This window comes from Oncorhynchus gorbuscha, linkage group LG25, assembly GCF_021184085.1.
Source record: "Oncorhynchus gorbuscha isolate QuinsamMale2020 ecotype Even-year linkage group LG25, OgorEven_v1.0, whole genome shotgun sequence".
Classification (NCBI taxonomy): Eukaryota; Metazoa; Chordata; class Actinopteri; order Salmoniformes; family Salmonidae; genus Oncorhynchus; species Oncorhynchus gorbuscha.
Window position 1 is genome coordinate 21,823,124 of NC_060197.1, and position 22,548 is coordinate 21,845,671.

The window sequence follows — 22,548 nt, forward strand, 5'->3', positions numbered from 1 at the left end:
CAATCTACACACAATACCCCATAATGACAAAGTGAAACGTTTTATAAATGTTTTCAAATCGATTAAAAACAACAAAAAAACGTATTTACATAAGTATTCAGACCTTTTGCTATGAGACTCAATTTAGCTCAGGTGCTTCCTGTTTCCATTGATCATCCTTGAGATGTTTCTACAACTTGATTGGAATCCACCTGTGGTAAATTCAATTGGTTGGACATGATTTGGAAAGGCACACACCACAAACCAAGCCATGAGGTCAAAGGAATTGTCCGTAGAGCTCTGAGACAGGATTGTGTCGAGGCACAGATCTGGGGAAGGGTACTAAAACTTTTCTGCAGCATTGAAGGTCCACAAGAACAGTGGCCTCCATTCTTAAATGCTATAAGTTTGGAACCACCAAGACTTGCCCCCTGGCAAGCTTTAGGAACTGAGCAATCGGTGGAGAAGGGCCTTGGCCACTTCGACAGAGCTCCAGAGTTCCTCTGTGGAGATGGGAGAACCTTCCAGAAGGACAATGATCTCCACAGCACTCCACCAATTAGGCCTTTATGGTAGAGTGGACAGATGGAAGCCATACCTCAGAGAAAGATGTACATGATATTTATTGTGTAGGTGTTCCCAAAATGCACCTAAAGACTCAAGACCATGAGAAACAAGATTCTCTGACCTGATGAAACCAAAATTGAACTATTTGGCCTGAATGCCAAGCGTCACGTCTGGAGGAAACCTGGCACCATCCCTACGGTGAAGCATGGTGGTGGCAGCATCGTGCTGTGGGGATGTTTCTCAGAGGTAGGGACTGGGAGACTTGTCAGGATGCAGGCAAAGATGAAAGGAGCACAGTACAGAGATCATTGATGACAACTTGCTCCAGAGTGCCCAGGACCTCTGGGACAAAGATCCACTTTCCAACAAGACAACGCAGGAGTGGCTTTGGGATAAGTCTCTGCATGTCCTTGAGTGGCCCAGCCAGAGCCCGGACTTGAACCCGATCGAATATCTCTGGAGAGACCTGAAAATAGCTGTGCAGCGACACTGCAGTGACGATATGAGGTGAGATTCTGTAGTCTCCTCATATCAAACATTTCATATCAAATCTAAAACACTGGAATATACAGCCAAATTAAGTTGTAGCTTTAGCCAGACTACCACCCGGCCTGTGAGAGGTGAAGTGAGTGTAAAATGTCTGCGCACACCCACTCTAACATGTTTCATGTCACCCACACAGGACCACCATGTAAAGTTTATTTTTTGTAATTTATTTTTGTCACTCAAGTGTCTTAATGGATACAACGTGACAAATAAATACATTGAGGAAGTGGAAAGAGGAGCAAACTAGACAGGAGGAAGATAAAATAAACAAAACAGGCAGGTGGTAGCAGAAAAGCGACAAGAAAGCTGAGAAGTTGTCTAAAATGGCACCCTATATATAGTGCACTACTATTGACCAAGGCCCGTAGGCTTTTGGTAAAAAGTATTGCACCATATAGAGAATAGGGCACCATTTCAGACTCATGCAGGGAGTAAGGGACAGAACAGAGGAGAGGAAAGAGGGGGCATGGAACAACAGTCTGAACATTCTGAATCCAGAGTGCACCATTTTGACATCACACACTCATGAAATCACATCAGAGGAAGGTTTCCGCTTTGACTGGTGAGCTGTTTCTCCTCTGTTTCTCCTCCTCGCTCCCATTTCCTGCTCAGCGAGGATTATGTGTAAGCGAGGATTATGTGTAGTAGCGCAGGGTGTTCCAAAAGCAAACCAAGTTCCCAAACTAGTACACAGTGAAGATCATTGTCAAAAACAGATTGAAAAATCAAAGAAAAAGACAAAAAAAGAGTGAGGAGGAGAAAGGGGAGGACAGTGAAAGCCTAGAGTCGCAGGCGGTCAAAAAATATGAGTGCTTAATAATAGTAGTAACATCATACAAAAAAAACTGCTGTAGTAACTTCTGTTTTGTCTTTTTTTACTTGAAAAAATAATTTTAAAGTAACAAATCAATAGAATAAAGCTTGGCCTAAGTCCCAAATGACATCCTATCCCGATCCAGTGCACTACTTTTGATGTTAAAAGTTGTGCACTATATAGGGAACAGGATGCAGATTTGTACTGTAGAGACTAGAGATGTGAACAAAGACATGGAGTTTGGGTGAGTTGCAGGAGCGGGAGGACATCCCTATTTCTTAAGACTTCTCAAGCGATTTGAGGAGGTTATCCTTGCTCCTTCTCTTTACGTCCCAGTTGTAGACTCGTGCCATGTCTGAGAGGGGCAATGGGTTAAGGATGACACATCAGTCTATGAAAGTTATCTAGTACTTTCATAAGGAGAGTGCCATGCGGTATCTCTAATTTAGTTGTTAAAGCACCCAACACTATCTTTAACAGTCTATCAAAAGAACAGTACTTACCCCAACAGTCTGAACAAGATCAAATTGCCAATGTTAAGTATGTACCTCAGTTTCAATGTGTTGTTTCCCCCTGGTTCGTGCCTACTGAACACAGACTTGCATTCCATGCTTTGACACAACCGTCTGCCACAGCTATCACCTGTCAAACGCCTGCAGCAATTACCTCAGCCCTACAAGACCATAAAACTGTCCTAATGAGAAAACAAGCAGACATTTCAGCTCCCAAAAACCTGGGCCTATAACCCTATAGTCTATACGATTAGAAGTGTTGATCTAGGATCAGTTTTGACTGGGGGGGGGGGGGCACCTGACACTTTTATGTATCAATGTCCAGAGTTACAATTCCCTAATTCAAACATTGTATCACAGATTTTTCTCCAGACAACAGGCCTGTTAAATGCTAGTCCCTGGGCCTATATTTAAGCAGAAGGATACTGACTTCGGTGGTGGTAAACTGGTCTCGCAGGAAGTCCAGGTCTTCTTCCAGGGAGTCCAGGTTGCGTGATGCGGTCGCCAGATTCTTCTCCAGCAGAGACTGGGCTTCGTCGATGTCGTACTCCAACATCACATTGGCCTGGTAGAGGAGAGGGGATGGAGGGAAGCGAGGAAAAGTGAGTGAGCAACATAAACAGTAAACTTCAATAGTGCTTGCTTTTATTCTATGCCGTCCTCCAACTTCACATTGTAATGGTGTATGTGTGTGTGTCCCCAGCACACACAGCAGATTAAACTATAGTGAACAAAACATTTAAATGCAACAGTTTCAAAGATTTTACTGAGTTACAGTTCATAACTAAATCTGTCAATTGAAATACATTTTCCATGGTTAGTTAAGCCCTGGAATTTGGGGATTTTTGCTTAAATTCATAAAAAAGTGCTTATAACAGTTAACCTTTTTTTGTGGGATACACAAGGAAATTCTAGGTCTTGTGGCATATTTTGGTTAAACTATCCCCAATTCAATGGAATTGCAACACCGTACTACAAAGTCTGAGCCAACATGCTTTCTGGTAAGTTTTGATTACAATACTGGGTGGGGTGAATATATTTTATATGACATACATGATTTTTTGTTAACTAGTAAATAGTAGCCTCCACAATGTGTGTTTAAAATCATTTCTAACTTAACAATTTCTGCTAGTTAGTTTTTGCTACCATGTGGGTTTCCGCTTGCTTGAGCCTGCTAACTGAGAGTTAATTCACTTGTTTCCATACATGTTTCATTTAAAAACATTTCTTACAAAATGAGTTGTTTAATCTAACTGCTTAATTATTTATCAGTACATGGAATTGTATGGTTCTTTTTTTTACAAATTGTTTTCTAATCTTTACAGGAAAATGCCACGGCACTATCTGATGTGTGGAGACATTTCACTGCAACTAATGTAGAAGGAAAAGCTGTATACATTTGCAAATACTGTGCCAAATCATATGTGAAGAATGCAACAAAGACACCGAATCATCTGGCCAAGTGCATAAAGTCCCCTCAGCACTCACAACAAGCAACCTCTGACAAAAGACTATTTATATTCGAGGTGAAAATTATGAATCCGACACCTTTTCGATAGCAACAAATTATGGTCCTCCTGGAATCAGAAGTTTTTTGACTCAATGGAGGAACGTAGTCAGAGAAATGCTGATGAATGTATTGCTAGAGCTGTGTATGCAACTGGTTCACCTCTGATGCTCACAGGCAATGTGTCTTGGAAGAGATTTCTGAATGTTCTTCCCCTAGCATACACCCCTCCAACCAAACATGCTTTATCTACTCATTTGCTGGATGCAGTGTTCAACAGAGTTCAAGTGAAGGTCAAGCAAATCATAGAGAAAGCAGAATGTATTGCAATCATCTCTGATGTGTGGTCGAACGTCCGTGGGCAAGGAATATTTAACTACATCTCCACCGCTCAACCAGTATTCTACAAGAACATAGACACAAGGGACAACAGACACGCCTGTCTCTACATTGCAGATGAGCTGAAGGCAGTCATCAAGAAGGTATTTGCACTGGTGACAGACAATGCTGCAAACATGAAGGCTGCTTGGTCTAAAGTGGAGGAGTTCTACCCTCACATCACACCCATTGGCTGTGCTGCTCATGCATTGAATCTGCTCCTCAAGGACATCAGGGCACTGAAAACTATGGATACACTCTACAAGAGAGCCAAGGAAATGGTTAGGTATGTGAAGGGTCATCAAGTTATAGCAGCAATCTACCTCACCAAGCAAAGTGAGAAGAATAATAGCACCACATTGAAGCTGCCCAGCAACACATTTACATTTACATTTAAGTCATTTAGCAGACGCTCTTATCCAGAGCGACTTACAAATTGGTGCATTCACCTTATGACATCTAGTGGAACAGCCACTTTACAATAGTGCATCTAAATATTTTAAGGGGGGGGGGTGAGAAGGATTACTTTATCCTATCCTAAGTATTCCTTAAAGAGGTGGGGTTTCAGGTGTCTCCGGAAGGTGGTGATTGACTCCGCTGTCCTGGCGTCGTGAGGGAGTTTGTTCCACCATTGGGGAGCCAGAGCAGCGAACAGTTTTGACTGGGCTGAGCGGGAACTGTACTTCCTCAGTGGTAGGGAGACAAGCAGGCCAGCGGTGGATGAACGCAGTGCCCTTATTTGGGTGTAGGGCCTGATCAGAGCCTGGAGGTACTGAGGTGCCGTTCCCCTCACAGCTCCGTAGGCAAGCACCATGGTCTTGTAGCGGATGCGAGCTTCAACTGGAAGCCAGTGGAGAGAGCGGAGGAGCGGGGTGACGTGAGAGAACTTGGGAAGGTTGAACACTAGACGGGCTGCGGCGTTCTGGATGAGTTGTAGGGGTTTAATGGCACAGGCAGGGAGCCCAGCCAACAGCGAGTTGCAGTAATCCAGACGGGAGATGACAAGTGCCTGGATTAGGACCTGCGCCGCTTCCTGTGTGAGGCAGGGTCGTACTCTGCGGATGTTGTAGAGCATGAACCTACAGGAACGTGCCACCGTCTTGATGTTAGTTGAGAACGACAGGGTGTTGTCCAGGATCACGCCAAGGTTCTTAGCGCTCTGGGAGGAGGACACAATGGAGTTGTCAACCGTGATGGCGAGATCATGGAACGGGCAGTCCTTCCCCGGGAGGAAGAGCAGCTCCGTCTTGCCGAAGTTCAGCTTGAGGTGGTGATCCGTCATCCACACTGATATGTCTGCCAGACATGCAGAGATGCGATTCGCCACCTGGTCATCAGAAGGGGGAAAGGAGAAGATTAATTGGGGTGGTGTTGTCATCATGTTTGACAGTCTCCTGAAGGGAAAGGAGTCTCTCCAAGAAATGGCCATATCACAGTCTGCCGATATGGACAGCCCAATCAAGAGGATCCTCCTGGGTGATGCATTTTGGGAGAGAGTGGTAAAGCAGCCTGAAACCTATATCAGTAGCAATTGCATTGATTGAGGGAGACAATGCCATCCTGTCTGATGTTCAGACTCTGCTTGCAGATGTAAGAGAATAAATCTGTACTGCCCTGCCCACTTCACTGTTGCTCCAAGCAGAGGAAACTGCAGTTCTGAAACACATCAAAAAGCATGAAGACCTCTGCCTGAAGCCCATACACACCGCAGTGTACATGTTGGACCCCAAGTATGCTGGCAAGAGCATCCTATCTGCTGCAGAGTTCAACAAGGCCTATGGTGTCATCACTACCGTGTCTCGCCACCTTGGCCTGGTGGAGGGCAAGGTTCTTGGCTGTCTGGTGAAGTACACATCCAAGCAAGGCTTTGGGATGGAGATGCAATAGGGCAGCCGTGCCAACATATCTCATCAGCCACCTGGTGGAAGGGACTTTGTGGATCTGAGACTCTTTCCCCTGTTGCCTCCATCATCCTCCAAATCCCATCAGCCTCCTCAGAGCACAACTGATCCCTGAATTGGGAACACACACACCAAAGCACGCAACAGGCTGATCAATACAAGGATTGAAAAATTGGTGGCATCTGGACAAATTTTAGGCTTTTTCAACAGGGTTGGAAAGTGACAGTGGAGATGAGGCCTCAGAGTCTGATGTTCAAGACGTGGACATTGAGATGGTCCAGGGAGGAAGACAACCTAAGCATTAGTTTCTAGACTATTATTTTACAGATGTATGTTGAAAACATTTTTGGGAGATGCAATAGATCACTGGGGATCATTCCATGTTCCCTTTCTTTTGTTGTTCAGTGAAATCATCCCATGTGAAAAGTCAATTCATTTAATTACAGTTAAATTTGTAACTAAATCTTTTTTTAAATTCTATTGGAAGGATTTCATTTGCCATGTCTACTTATGTTAAGGTAAAAGGTTTTTGTTTCTGTATCCATATGATACGGTAAATATATCCAATGCAAAAACATTACATTTAAATGGTATTAATATTAATTTCAATATATTCCCATTAATTCACACAGAAAGTTTCTACCTCTGAATATTCCCCAAAATGTGCAACCCTAGTAATGATCATGAAGTTTAATCAACTCCACCTGTCAGGTGGATGGATTACCTTAGCAAAGGAGAAATGCTCACTAACAGGGATGTAAACATGTGTGCACAAAATGTGAGCAAAATAACCCCTTTCTGCATATGTAACATTTCTGGGATCTTTTATTTCAGCTCATGAAACATGGGACCTAGGGCTGTCCCCTTCTAAAAATATATATACATCTTGGTCGACCGAAAGTAGTCGGTTCTTTCGACCAATCAATTGGTCAACATATATAGATTATTTGTATTTTACCGCCTTTTTGCGTTGTCTCATCGCTGCAACTCCCCAACGGGCTCGGGAGGCAAGGGTCGAGCCATGCATCCTCTGAAACATGACACGCCAAACTGCACTTCTTAACACCCACCAGCTCAACCCAGAAGCCAGCGGCACCAATGTGTCGTTAACTGACTACCGCAGTCAGCCCTGCAGGCGCCCGGGTTGCCACAAGGAGTCAATAAAGCGCGATGAGCCAAGTAAAGCACACCCTGCCAAACCCTCCCCTAATCTGGACGACCCTGGGCCAATTGTGCACCACCCTATTGGACTCAAGATCCCGCTGCGCTGCTCGGAAGGCCATGGTCGACATTTTTAAACATGTATTTTCTGATATATACACACAACCCATGTGTTTTAATGAAATCTACTATATGCATTCAGCTTGTCTTATGCTTTAAGCTTACTGTTTGATGAAATAACACACAATAACTCAAGAGGGAGCCAGAGATCTAGATAAACAGAATAAAAAACCTTAACATGACCCAATCATTCTCCTTCCACTCCTGCTGGCTTTCACAGATTCTGACATTACTCTCCTGAAGTTGCCGGTAATAGGCTACACGAGGAGTCATGTGGAATGCCAAGTTAACTTACCAATCTGTGTGCCAGGTATGATTTTCATATGCACATTTTAGTGGAACAGTATCCATTTAAATTTAAAATGTCTTCATATAGCAAAATCATTGTCACGTCGTTAAGCAAAATTATATCCAAATCTAAATGAAAATAAACCATTGTCAACTACGGAAAAATAGCCTACATTAAGACAACAACTAAAAACATTGCAGACTGCAGGTAGAAAATATCCGGACAAAATAAATATCCTATAAATCACTTTGGCTTGTGTTGTTTTTCTTCTTTGGTTTAGATTTTAGAAATTCCCTTCTTGGTTTTTGAGATATTTTCATCACTGCAGCATTTAGAGCTTTGTCCTTGTAGCCTAAACCAAAGAAGAAAAACAGAGTTTTGCACGAAGTACACTACGTACACAGTGTTCAGAGAAAATGAAAGCAACCCTGAAACAGCACTGGCTTACTCTGCAATCAGACCAAAACACTGCACACCTCTTCAAGGAACCCCCACTGGTGGTCTATAAGCGTGGTCACAATATTGGGGATAGCTTAGTGAGATCTGACCTGCCCCCTGAGCACATTCAGACATTTGACACCCATTCCAAATGGGAACTACAAATATAGCTCATGAGCAATAGCAAAAAAACATTGTTCTTCAGACACCCACATACAGGTCGAAAAACCCGTTGAGGGTATCATCTCAAACAAGACAAAGGGAGTAATCTCTCTCATCACCTGCACATGTGGGAAAGCCTACATAGGTCAAACGAAAAGACAGTTGAAACACATAGCTGAACACCTCAGCTCAACCAGGTGAGAACACTGACTATCCAGTAGCAACACACTTTGTTGAAGCTAATCATCCTTTCTCCTCCCTAAAATACAGGCATTGAGCATGATACTCTACCAAGGAGAGGATGTAACATTGAGTTCCTACTAGGGCTGGGCAATGTACCGTATTTTACTATATACACACAAAGTTCACCCAAGTGTTTTGATCTAAACGCAATTGCAACATTTGGTTAAAATAAGGCCTAGTATTTTTGCCCATATGGTATCAGTGTGGAAATTATCTCAAATGAGCCCAGGAAATGCAGAAATTCATGGAAATGCAGGAAATTTTAGGTTGAAGTTGAATTGAACAGTATTAAACCATTCGAATGGAGAAAGACCCATTGAAATGACACACACATATATATATGTGTTTCCACCATAAAATAAAATACAGGCCAAAGTGATTCATTCCACCACAGGGTGATTACTAATAGTAATCAAAAACATAAAATACAGTCAAAAATAACATATGATATTTTGGCCATATCACCCAGCCCTTGATCCTACTACTAGAGGGAAGCCTACTGGATATTGTTTTTAAAAACATTGACCCCTTTGACCCCTAGTGGTCTGAATATTGACTTTGATCTCAGGCCCTACTTATGACCAATTATATTTTCGGTGAACAGGTCTCGTAAATGAATGTATTCATCCTACAGCGTACACCCAATATGTTTCCACCTGTTGATGATGCTTATTATGCATTATGGTTGAACCAAAGGACTCCATGTAACAAATATTTTGAATTCAATTTAAAATATTTAAATATATGCAGTACCAGTCAAAAGTTGACACCTACTCATTCAAGTGTTTTTCTTTATTTTCTACATTGTATAATAAACTATGAAATAACACATATGGAATCATGTGGAAACCAAAAAAAAAAGTTAAATAAAAATATATGTGAGATTTGAGATTCTTCAAAGTAGCCAAGCCTTTGCCTTGATGACAGCTTTGCATGCTCTTGGCATTCCCTCAACCAGCTTCATGAGGTTATCACCTGGAATGCATTTCAATTAACAGGTGTGCCTTGTTAAAAGTTAATTTGTGGAATGTATTTCCTTCTTAATGCATTTGAGCCAATCAGTTGTGTTGTGACAAGGTAGGGGTGGTATACAGAAGATAGCCCTATTTGGTAAAAGACCAAGTCCATATTATGAGAAGAACAGCTCAAATAAGCAAAGAGAAACAAAAGTTCATCATTCCTAAAAGACATGAAGGTCAGTCAACCCAGAAAATGTCAATTACTTTGAAAGTTTCTTCAAGTGCAGTCGCAAAAACCATCAAGCGCTATGATGAAACTGGCTCTCATTAGGACCGCCACAGGAAAGGAATAACCAAAGTTACCTCTGCTACAAAGGGTACGTTCATTAGAGTTACCAGCACCCGAAATTGGAGCCCAAATAAATGCTTCAGAGTTCAAGTAACAGACACATCTCAACTAGAGGTCGACCGAATATGATTTTTCAACGCCGATACCGATATTGATTATTGGAGGACCAAAAAAGCCGATACCGATTAAGTCGGCAGATTTAAAAAATAAATAAAAATAACATGTATTTGTAATAATGACAATTACAACAATAATGAATTAACACTAATTTTAACTTAATATAATACATCAATAAAATCAATTTAGCCTCAAGTAGATAATGAAACATGTTCAATTTGGTTTAAATAATGCAAAAACACAGTGTTGGAGAATAAAGTGAAGGTGCAATATGTGCTATGTAAGAAAGCTAACATTTCAGTTCCTTGCTCAGAACATGAGAACATATGAAAGCTGGTGGTTCCTTTTAACATGAGTCTTCAATATTCCCAGGTAAGAAGTTTTAGGTTGTAGTTATAATAGGACTATTTCCCTCTATACCCTTTGTATTTCATTAACCTTTGAATATTGGATGTTCTTATAGGCAATTCAGTATTGCCAGTGTAACAGTATATAGCTTCCGTCCCTCTCCTCGCTCCTGCCTGGGCTCGAACCAGCAACACAACGACAACAGCCACTACATCGAAACAGAATTACCCATGCAGAGCAAAGAAACAACCACCCCAAGGCTCAGAGCGAGTGAAGTTTGAAACGCTAATAGCGTGCGCTAACTAGCCAGCCATTTCACTTCGGTCACACCAGCCTCATCTCGGGAGTTGATAGGTTTGAAGTCAAACAGCGCAATGCTTGACGCACAAGGAAGAGCTGCTGGCAAAACGCACAAAAGTGCTGTTTGAATGAATGTTTACGCGCCTGCTTCTGCCTACCACCGCTCAGTCAGATACTTAGATACTTGTATGCTCAGTCAAATTATATGCAACACAGGACACGCTAGATAATATCTAGTAATATCATCAACCATGTCTACTTAACTAGTGATTATGATTGATGATTTTTTATAAGAAAAGTTTCATGCTAGCTAGAAACTTACCATGGCTTACTGCATTTGCGTAACAGGCAGTCTCCATGTGGCGTGCAACGAGAGAAAGGCAGGTCGTTATTGCGTTGGACTAGTTACCTGTAAGGTTGCAAGGTGAAAATCTGTCGTTCTGCCCCTAAACGAGGCAGTTAACCCACCATTCCTATGCCGTCATAGAAAATAAGAATGTGTTCTTAACTGACTTGCCTCGTTAAATAAAGGTGTAAAAAAAATATTCATCGGTCGACCTCTAATCTCAACATCAACAGTTCAGAGGAGACTGCGTGAATCAGGCCTTCATGGTCAAATTGCTGCAAAGAAACAACTACTAAAGGACACCAATAAGAAGAAGAGACTTGCTTGGGCCAAGAAACACGAACAATGGACATTAGACTGGTGGAAATCTGTCCTTTGATCTGATGACTCCAAATTTGAGATTCTTGGTTTCAACCATCGTGTCTTTGTGAGACGCAGAGTAGGTGAACGGATGATCTCCGCATGTGTGGTTCCCACCGTGAAGCATGGAGGAGGTTGTGTGATGGTGCTTTGCTGGTGACACTGATTTATTTAGAAATCAAAGCACACTTAACAAGCATGGCTACCACAACATTCTGCAGCGATACGCCATCCCATCTGGTTTGCGCTTAGTGGGATTACAATGTTTTTCAACAGGACAATGACCCAACACACCTCCAGGCTGTGTAAGGGCTATTTTTACAAAAAAGGAGAGTGATGGAGTGCTGCATCAGATGACCTGGCCTCCAATCACCCGGCCTCAACCCAATTGAGATGGTTTGGGATGAGTTGGACCGCAGAGTGATGGAAAAGCAGCCAACAAGAGCTCAGCATGTGTGAACTCCTTCAAGACGGTTGGAAAATGATTCCAGGTGAAGCTGGTTGAGAGAATGACAAGCGTGCGCAAAGTTGTCATCAAGGCAAAGGGTGGCTACTTTGAAAAAGGTCAAATATAAAATATTTTGATTTGTTTCACACTTTCTTGTTACTACATGATTCCATGTGTTATTTCATAGTTTTGATGTCTTCACTATTCTTCTACAATGTAGAAAAGAGTAAAAATAAAGAAAAACCATTGAATGAGTAGGTGTCCAAACTTATGACTGGTACTGCATATAAATATATGCAGTGTAATTGCATGCTAAACTGAAGATGTTGATTATTGGAGTCAGGGGTGTTAGCTGGGGCGGGGGAAAAAGTTTGACTGTAGTTGCCCATCCATGCTCTTGGGCAATTCAAAAGGCTGATTGAGGATCTTTTTACAGAAGAATGTGTTTGTTTTCCATGATTGTGTATTAATGTTTATACAGTAGTGGTCAGCTGTTTGTCCATCCGCAACTGTTAATAACTAGTGATGCACCGATATTACATTTTTGTCCGATACTGATATTTTCCTTGCCCCAAAAAACGATACAGATAACCGATATTAAACATTTTAGTGGCCTTTTAAGCATTGTAGTGCAGTTAAATAGTGATCACACACACGGACGCATCGGTCTAAGGCACTGCATCTCAGTGCAAGAGGCGTCGCTACAGTCCCTGGTTCGAATCCAGGCTGTATCACAAGCGCACAATTGGCCCAGCGTCGTCCGGATTTGGCCGTCATTGTAAATAATAATTTGTTCCTGACTGACTTCCCTAGTTAAATAAAAGGTTAAACACACACCACACTGACCAAAAAGTTATTTTGTTGGCATTTACATATGTCGCCATTACCTGTAAAGCATAATCAAAACCTATTTATTTCACTTACTTACTGTGTTGTTTAGTTGTTTCATTCTCAACCAGGATTTCAATGGAATGGCGTTTGTGTCTTCGTGTGTCAAAAATATACTATTTAACACTATTTGACGTGTCAAATAACCCATTTTGAAGTGTCAGATAAGCTTGTTGACCAGTCAGAACCTGAATATGACTGCACCGTCACAATAATTTAACGCGTTCATACATTTTTTTACGTAGTTATTACACATTGATTAGACCATCACTCGTATTTCATACGTCACAACGACTCATCGATACATATTGCTATTGTACAGTTATCTTAGCTAGTTGAATTGCTAGCAGAATTGTTTACTTGTTGCTAAGCAGTTGCTAGGGACTCTCCTGTAAGAAGCTAGCTAGCTTACAAAGAATAACAACAAAAAATATCTAGTTAACAGAAGAAAGGAAGACAAAATAAGGATAAAAGAAGGACAGAAGAAAAAGGAAAAGAAAGAGGACAACAAAGTGAAACAGTCAGCACTTCTATTGCAACTTCGTATTTCGTCGTCCTAACGTAGTCTACACTGCTATCTGCCCAGCAGCTAGCCAGCTAGCAAACGTCCACCGTCTACCGAATCGCAGCACTGTAGAAACTATTACACTCAACTGAACGACTTGATTAGTGTAGTGTTAGCTAGCTACATAGTTGTCTTTGCTGTCTTCGTATCCAAGATAATTGTGTAGTTTAGAGCGTGTAGTCTTAGAGTGATTATCTTAATTTACCGAGGTTAGCTAGCCAGCTATTTGTCGTCCTTAACGTAGGAGACTCTGCTAGCTAGCCTACAAAGTCAACAACGCAGCCACTGCCAGCTAGCCTACTTCAGCAGTACTGTATCATTTTAATCATTTTAGTCAATAAGATTCTTGCTACGTAAGCTTAACTTTCTGAACATTCGAGACGTGTAGTCCACTTGTTATTCCAATCTCCTTGCATTAGCGTAGCCTCTTCTGTAGCCTGTCAACTATGTGTCTGTCTATCCCTGTTCTCTCCTCTCTGCACAGACCATACAAACGCTCCACACCGCGTGGCCGCTGCCACCCTAATCTGGTGGTCCCAGCGCGCACGACCCACGTGGAGTTCCAGGTCTCCGGTAGCCTCTGGAACTGCCGATCTGCGGCCAACAAGGCAGAGTTCATCTCAGCCTATGCCTCCCTCCAGTCCCTCGACTTCTTGGCACTGACAGAAACATGGATCACCACAGATAACACTGCTACTCCTACTGCTCTCTCTTCGTCCGCCCACGTGTTCTCGCACACCCCGAGAGCTTCTGGTCAGCGGGGTGGTGGCATCGGGATCCTTATCTCTCCCAAGTGGTTATTCTCTCTTTCTCCCCTTACCCATCTGTCTATCGCCTCCTTTGAATTTCATGCTGTCACAGTTACCAGCCCTTTCAAGCTTAACATCCTTATCATTTATCGCCCTCCAGGTCCCCTCGGAGAGTTCATCAATGAGCTTGATGCATTGATAAGCTCCTTTCCTGAGGACGGCTCACCTCTCACAGTTCTGGGCGACTTTAACCTCCCCACGTCTACCTTTGACTCATTCCTCTCTGCCTCCTTCTTTCCACTCCTCTCCTCTTTTGACCTCACCCTCTCACCTTCCCCCCTACTCACAAGGCAGGCAATACGCTCGACCTCATCTTTACTAGATGCTGTTCTTCCACTAACCTCATTGCAACTCCCCTCCAAGTCTCCGACCACTACCTTGTATCCTTTTCCCTCTCGCTCTCATCCAACACTTCCCACACTGCCCCTACTCGGATGGTATCGCGCCGTCCCAACCTTCGCTCTCTCTCCCCCGCTACTCTCTCCTCTTCCATCCTATCATCTCTTCCCTCTGCTCAAACCTTCTCCAACCTATCTCCTGATTCTGCCTCCTCAACCCTCCTCTCCTCCCTTTCTGCATCCTTTGACTCTCTATGTCCCCTATCTTCCAGGCCGGCTCGGTCCTCCCCTCCCGCTCCGTGGCTTGACGACTCATTGCGAGCTCACAGAACAGGGCTCCGGGCAGCCGAGCGGAAATGGAGGAAAACTCGCCTCCCTGCGGACCTGGCATCCTTTCGCTCCCTCCTCTCTACATTTTCCTCCTCTGTCTCTGCTGCTAAAACCACTTTCTACCACTCTAAATTTCAAGCATCTGCCTCTAACCCTAGGAAGCTCTTTGCCACCTTCTCCTCCCTCCTGAATCCTCCTCCCCCTCCCTCCTCCCTCTCTGCAGATGACTTCGTCAACCATTTTGAAAAGAAGGTCGACGACATCCGATCCTCGTTTGCTAAGTCAAACGACACTGCTGGTTCTGCTCACACTGCCCTACCCTGTGCTCTGACCTCTTTCTCCCCTCTCTCTCCAGATGAAATCTCGCGTCTTGTGACGGCCGGCCGCCCAACAACCTGCCCGCTCGACCCTATCCCCTCCTCTCTTCTCCAGACCATTTCCGGAGATCTTCTCCCTTACCTCACCTCGCTCATCAACTTATCCCTGACCGCTGGCTACGTCCCTTCCGTCTTCAAGAGAGCGAGAGTTGCACCCCTTCTGAAAAAACCTACACTCGATCCCTCCGATGTTAACAACTACAGACCAGTATCCCTTCTTTCTTTTCTCTCCAAAACTCTTGAACGTGCCGTCCTTGGTCAGCTCTCCCGCTATCTCTCTCAGAATGACCTTCTTGATCCAAATCGGTCAGGTTTCAAGACTAGTCATTCAACTGAGACTGCTCTTCTCTGTATCACGGAGGCGCTCCGCACCGCTAAAGCTAACTCTCTCTCCTCTGCGCTCATCCTTCTAGACCTATCGGCTGCCTTCGATACTGTGAACCATCAGATCCTCCTCTCCACCCTCTCCGAGTTGGGCATCTCTGGCGCGACCCACGCTTGGATTGCGTCCTACCTGACAGGTCGCTCCTACCAGGTGGCGTGGCGAGAATCTGTCTCCTCACCACGCGCTCTCACCACTGGTGTCCCCCAGGGCTCTGTTCTAGGCCCTCTCCTATTATCGCTATACACCAAGTCACTTGGCTCTGTCATAACCTCACATGGTCTCTCCTATCATTGCTATGCAGACGACACACAATTAATCTTCTCCTTTCCCCCTTCTGATGACCAGGTGGCGAATCGCATCTCTGCATGTCTGACAGACATATCAGTGTGGATGACGGATCACCACCTCAAGCTGAACTTTGGCAAGACGGAGCTGCTCTTCCTCCCGGGGAAGGACTGCCCGTTCCATGATCTCGCCATCACGGTTGACAACTCCATTGTGTCCTCCTCCCAGAGCGCTAAGAACCTTGGCGTGATCCTGGACAACACCCTGTCGTTCTCAACTAACATCAAGGCGGTGGCCCGTTCCTGTAGGTTCATGCTCTACAACATCCGCAGATTACGACCCTGCCTCACACAGGAAGCGGCGCAGGTCCTAATCCAGGCACTTGTCATCTCCCGTCTGGATTACTGCAACTCGCTGTTGGCTGGGCTCCCTGCCTGTGCCATTAAACCCCTACAACTCATCCAGAACGCCGCAGCCCGTCTAGTGTTCAACCTTCCCAAGTTCTCTCACGTCACCCCGCTCCTCCGCTCTCTCCACTGGCTTCCAGTTGAAGCTCGCATCCGCTACAAGACCATGGTGCTTGCCTACGGAGCTGTGAGGGGAACAGCACCTCAGTACCTCCAGGCTCTGATCAGGCCCTACACCCAAATAAGGGCACTGCGTTCATCCACCTCTGGCCTGCTCGTCTCCCTACCACTGAGGAAGTACAGTTCCCGCTCAGCCCAGTCAAAACTGTTCGCTGCTCTGGCTCCCCAATGGTGGAACAAACTCCCTCACGACGCCAGGACAGCGGAGTCAATCACCACCTTCCGGAGACACCTGAAACCCCACCTCTTTAAGGAATACTTAGGATAGGATAAAGTAATCCTTCTCACCCCCTCCCCCCTTAAAATATTTAGATGCACTATTGTAAAGTGGCTGTTCCACTGGATGTCATAAGGTGAATGCACCAATTTGTAAGTCGCTCTGGATAAGAGCGTCTGCTAAATGACTTAAATGTAAATGTAAATGTTGGTAAAGTTGTCTCGCGCACCTACAGTGCTGGTCATAAACAAAAGCTAGCTAGCTCAATGTTCTTCCCCCAAAACGACAATCTGTTTCAGTAGCTATATAGTTAGCTAGCTAAAAATTCAGCTAAGTGTCATCTAAAATAACCCTAAAAATGTAAATGTAAATAAGACAGTTCTTATTTCATTAATGGTGGTCAGACCATCTATGTGAAGCTAGCCACAATAAGGATTCGCCACATCAGTGGACTTGCGGTTAGCCTTCAAAATAAAAGTATGGCATGATTCTACTATTTGTATTCATTTGCATCAGTCAATGGCAAACTTTTATTTTGAAGGCAACCCGCAAATTCCACTATTGTACCTAATCGTATTGTGCCTAGCTTCACAACATATAACCCGGTCCGGTCGAGCCTCACTAGCCAGATGACGCTATAACTGGCTGCTTATGACGCTAGCTTTGGGAAACAGGGTTAAGTAGCTGGCTAGCTATTTATTTTCACGAACTGAAGTTCAATTTCAATAGGCGAACAAGAGGCAACCTAGCTAATACTTACTCACAAGGATTCCTAAATCATTGCTAAGAACAATTAAAACGACTGCAGTTTCTACAGGTCATTGTTTTCAGGCTGGTTGTACTGGTGCTAGGCTAGGTACCAATCTAAAGCTAGCTACCCCAGAAGTGGCGGTCGATCAAATGATGCTTTATTACCAACACGGTATTGTAAACACATTGCTTGTTTGCAGACTTTTTTGTACAGCTTTGACAGTGCTACTGTATCTTTGACACACAAAGACCCAAACGGCTTACCATAGTATGCATGTCGTGAAGCTAATGGCAGTGACGCTATTACTGTGTAACTCCGGTAGGGCAACACTGGAAAAATAGCGCACTTGGTAGTGTTAACAGGTGCTTGACCAGTCCCAGTCGGCGAAGGCAGACATCACCCACAACAGAGAACTGTTGATTGACAAGGGCAATTAAATCCATTATCTAGACTAATGGATTTCGCCCGAGTTGTCTCGCTAAAATGTTGTTACTATTTCAAATGACTGCTCGACTTGTTGACTGCTCGATCCGCACAGCAGGATCAGGAAAGCTGTGGTGCACGTATTGCGCAAAATTTTACGTGGCGCCATTACATCATGTACTTACGTTATATAGGTATGCACGTCAGCTTTGACATCGGTTTTGCCCATCACCGTTAAACTAGACATTGGCTGATACAGATGTTGGCATTTTTAGCTAATATTGGCCAATTCCGATATATCATGCATCCCTACTAATAACCTATCTGAAACTGCCCGTCTATTTGTGATAAGTGAAAATATGGAGGCCCACACCTGACCCCGCTAATATAGAAAATAAGCTGTCGGACTTTTTCGCACCAATTTTGTGATATCCAATTGGTACTTACAGTCTTGTCCGTACGGCAGTTGCAGCGATGGGACTTGGGAGAGGCGAAGGTCGAGAGCCATGCGCCGTTCTAAACACGACCCTGTTCGCTTAACCTTGAAACCAATGTGTCGGAGGAAACACATTACAACTGCCGACCGAAGTCAACGTGCCAGCGCCCGGCTTGCCACGAGGAATCGTGCGATGGGACAAAGACGTCAATCTAGATTGACCTTAGTAATGTTTTCTTAGGGACTGGGGAGAAAATGCAATAACGAATAAAATGGGAAATAATTTTTGTGCATCATTTCCAAATTATACTGAACAAAAATATAAACACAACATGTAAAGTGTCAGTTCCATGTTTCATGAGCTGAAATTGTGCATACATTTGTTTAAATCCCCGTTAGTGAGCATTTCTCCTTTACCAAGATAATTCATCAACCTGACAGGTGTGGCATATCAAGAAGCTGATTAAACAGCATGATCATTACACAGGCCCACCTTGTGCTGGGGACAATAAAAAGCAACTCTGCAGTTGTCACAACACAATGCCACAGATATCTGCTAGTCAACGCACTCCACCCCCTGCCCCGGATAAAACAAAAAAATAGAGACGATACAATCTTATATCAACGATGTTTGGACAGGTTGATGGGACGATGTGTCATTTCAGACGTCGCCCAATCCTATTATCGCCTCACAACCATCACACATAACATAGCCGGTAATGCCATGATCCTCTTCTACAACGTCACCAAATCTTTTGGCTTACGCACTAATGCCAGATAGCCAAAAATAATTTAAGAAAAACCTCAATGTAGCCTGTAGATACACAGATAGAGTATACCAAACATAGTTTACCCCCCCCCCCCCCCCCCTTTTAGCCCTCAGAACAGCCTCAATTCATCAATCAAAACCAAACATGGAGTCCATGTTTTCATCACTTTGCACGTACACAAGTTCTTGTTTCACACCCGTTTGTCTAGCTAATCAGCCTCGCAACATGGGTACCATGCTACAGCAGACGGGAAATGGAGGAAATGTATTGGCGCAAAGCCAGAAGAAAGCATTGACTGTAAGCAGGTACTGTCATTTTACCATGACTTAACTCACACGATGTCTCTATGGAATGGCCTTAGACCTAGACTCATTAAGTAATAATCAGAGGTCTAATATTGGGCTAACCTCATGGATAAGGAGTGGGCTCCATAAATAGGGAGCAAGTGATCAGATAATTCCAAACAATGTTACTTAGGAACACGACATGTATTAATTAGTACTCACCCCTAACCACAGGCAAACTTTGTCGGTGGGCGGGACTGAAGCCTTGCAGTAAACGTTGTCAGCCAATAGGAAGTGTGTCTCCATAGGGTCTGTGGTTTCCTATAGGATGAGGGATTTGGAAAGCAAACAAAGCAACTCAACACCACATACGTTGCACTCCACTGATATTTAATGCAGTTAGTGATCAACAGCTTACAGTGATCAAATTGTCCTGCAAGGATGTAATCACTGTAATACCCATTCCAGACAGAAGATGTAGTATATTACCTATAAGAATATAAGGCAATGTTTATATGACCCCCTTTCAAACAGCAACTTATTTACCACTCTTATTTACCACATATTAGTGGGTAACTGGCAAATTAAGAGGGGTAAAGGGTGTTAAACCATGGGGGGTGTTTGCATTACAAATTAGGGAGGTATCAAACAACGGAAATGTATTTACCTGCAAAAACTCTGAGAACCATTTACAGACCTGATACCGGTAATATTTTTGAAACCTTAATCTAACGAGGCAAGTCAGTTAAGAACAGATCCTTATTTTCAATGACGGCCTAGGAACAGTGCCTTGTTCAGGGGCAGAACGACAGATTTTTACCTTGTCAGCTCGGGGATTCGATCTGGCAACCTTTCGGTTACTCGTCCAACGCTCTAACCACCAGGCTACCTGCCTCCCCTATTTTGGTTACAGTGTCTGTGAAAATGCAGGAATCATGACTAGGTCTTTAGGTGGCTTTTAATTGGCCATGTTTATTTACCCCCTACCCCACTCAGATATACCAAAAAGTAGGTAAAAGGGAAGCAGACATGGTAAACTTGTGGGACGTTTGTCTGTCTATGAAAAGGGTATAAGAGGAGTGCACTGGCTGCACTGTATGCTGTTTACCTTCTTCTTCTGCATGTGTCGTAGGATTTCTAAAGTCTGCTTGATCTGTGGGATCTGGCTTTTCAACCTGGGTAGAGCAGAGAGAAACACAATAGAAGCATAACTATAACACTATCACCTATTTATCCATCAAAAACTCAGGGTCATCCTATCAGCTAAATAAAGCTAATGATATCACCTCAGAAGACAACACAATAGCACACTAGTTTGTAGCTTGGCATATTCCTCTCTTCTGGGAATAATAGTAGCTAAACTTGATACAATGGAACGAGTGGAATAGTCCAACACGTGCAATCCCACAATAACATGCCATGCAAACCAAATCAAGCATTTTGCTGTTTTGACATTTTACTAGTTACCGTTAATAACTTATGCTGTATATTAGTTACCTTTGTTTCTTTTGGGCCAGGTTGAGCTCCATATATTTATATTTCTGGTATTGCTCATCCAGTTTTCTCAAGACGGCGTCTGCAGTGTCGTTCCCTGGTTGCTTCATAAACGACTCGACATCCTCCTACAAAGGTTGACATAAAGTTAACTAGCTAGGTTACGCGTTAACTTTCAAGCGAGTCATTCACACAGCACAGTAAACGTATTGTGAGCACACAAGATTGCTGAAGAAAGGCCGTTTCATTGCATTTGGATGACAATATACATCCGATAGATAGTTAGCTAGGCCTAATAGGCTTTCTAGGCGTCATTTCCCTAAAAGGATGTGAATGAACATAGCTAGCGAACATTCGTGACAGGCTAGCCTAGAGGCTGGACAGCGTCAATTACACATTCGAGAGTGTTATTTCATATAGTATAATGGCCATAATGTATATAATTCACATTTTACACACCACAAATATTGCTTCGGGGATTCCGAGATGTTTTTTCTTTGTCGCCTGAACGGCATTGCAGCTGTCTATGGTCGTCGCCATCTTGGAAAAGACTCAACACCCTCCTTCGTTACGTAGAAGTTGGGCGTTACCGAATTTAGGACTTGCTGGTCTTGAAAGCTTGAGACAAGTCCTTGTCGGTGCAAGAGTGATCATAAAATGGGAAAGAAATGCGGCCAAATCTGAACATTTGAGAGAGAGCCAGAGTCTAACTCGGACAAAACTGGTAGGCCTGAACTCTGTGCAATTGCCAGGTGAAAAGCAGCCTTTTATTGTAAAGATTTTTATTCAAACACTTGAATGAGAAAAGGCTGACATGAAACTGGTCTTTAACACTAACTATGGGGGAATAACCGCTTATTGTAAGGTCTACACAATGTCTCCCCCTTGTGGGAGTAAGAATCATTTGTTAACTTTATGACCAAACGGTTTAATGCAGGCTTTTACATTCTACAAGAGACTCATGCTTGTTCTTCCGTTCTATCTTTCTGGAAAAATCAACGGGGTAACGATATCTGGTTATCATATGGCAACAACCACTCTGCATGTCAAGCATTTTCAAGATGTCCATTTAAAAGGGAAGGTCATCAGTAGTAAGACTCACCACTCTGGACGTTGGTTAATTTTAACAGTGAATTTCAACAGTGAAATGTCTTTATTAGGGAATATTTGTGCATCCAACAACAAACAAAACAACATGATATTATTTCAAGAATTTGAAGAAGAGATTAATAGAGTGATATGGAGGTGTATTTCAGGATATCAAAATGATCTTAGGGTGGAGATTTTAATTGTGTATCTAATGTGATGATTGATAGATATCCCCTCCTAACAGATCCAGCATTGTTAATACTGAGTTTAATAATCTATGTCTTGGTTTAGTTGATATTTGGAGATTGAAATATCCTGATAAAAAGGACTACACTTGGAGTAACAAGGACATGTCCAGACAGTCAAGAATTGACTTCTGGTTGATTTCTAATTCATTAGATAACACTGTAGTAACGGTATCCATTGAACCATCAATTCTTACTGATCATAAAGTTATATTCTTATCTTTAAATATTAATGGATCTGAAGTTAATAAACCGAATCAGTTATTGGAAACTCAATAGTAGACTGTTGGAAGATGATAATTTCAAGATGGATGCCAAAGATATTATACAAGAAAAATATTTGGACCTTCCTCCAGAAAATATTGGGAATTAATAAGGTATGAAATAAGACAAACAGTCATGAAGAGAGGTAAAGAAATCGCTGAACTTGA

The 22,548-nt window shown here is 43.2% G+C and overlaps 1 protein-coding gene across 1 annotated transcript; it reads right to left on the reverse strand.

The window, feature by feature from the left end:
• Positions 1–1,238: 1,238 nt before the first annotated feature.
• On the reverse strand, positions 1,239–21,404 carry vbp1 (von Hippel-Lindau binding protein 1). The gene is made up of 6 exons (XM_046328631.1): positions 21,243–21,404; positions 20,787–20,911; positions 20,398–20,464; positions 19,512–19,610; positions 2,845–2,983; positions 1,239–2,261 (listed from the first exon to the last, which is right to left on the reverse strand). Exons 1-6 carry the CDS (start codon positions 21,321–21,323, stop codon positions 2,185–2,187), a joined length of 588 nt encoding a protein of 195 aa, XP_046184587.1. The 5' UTR covers positions 21,324–21,404; the 3' UTR covers positions 1,239–2,184.
• Positions 21,405–22,548: the final 1,144 nt, after the last annotated feature.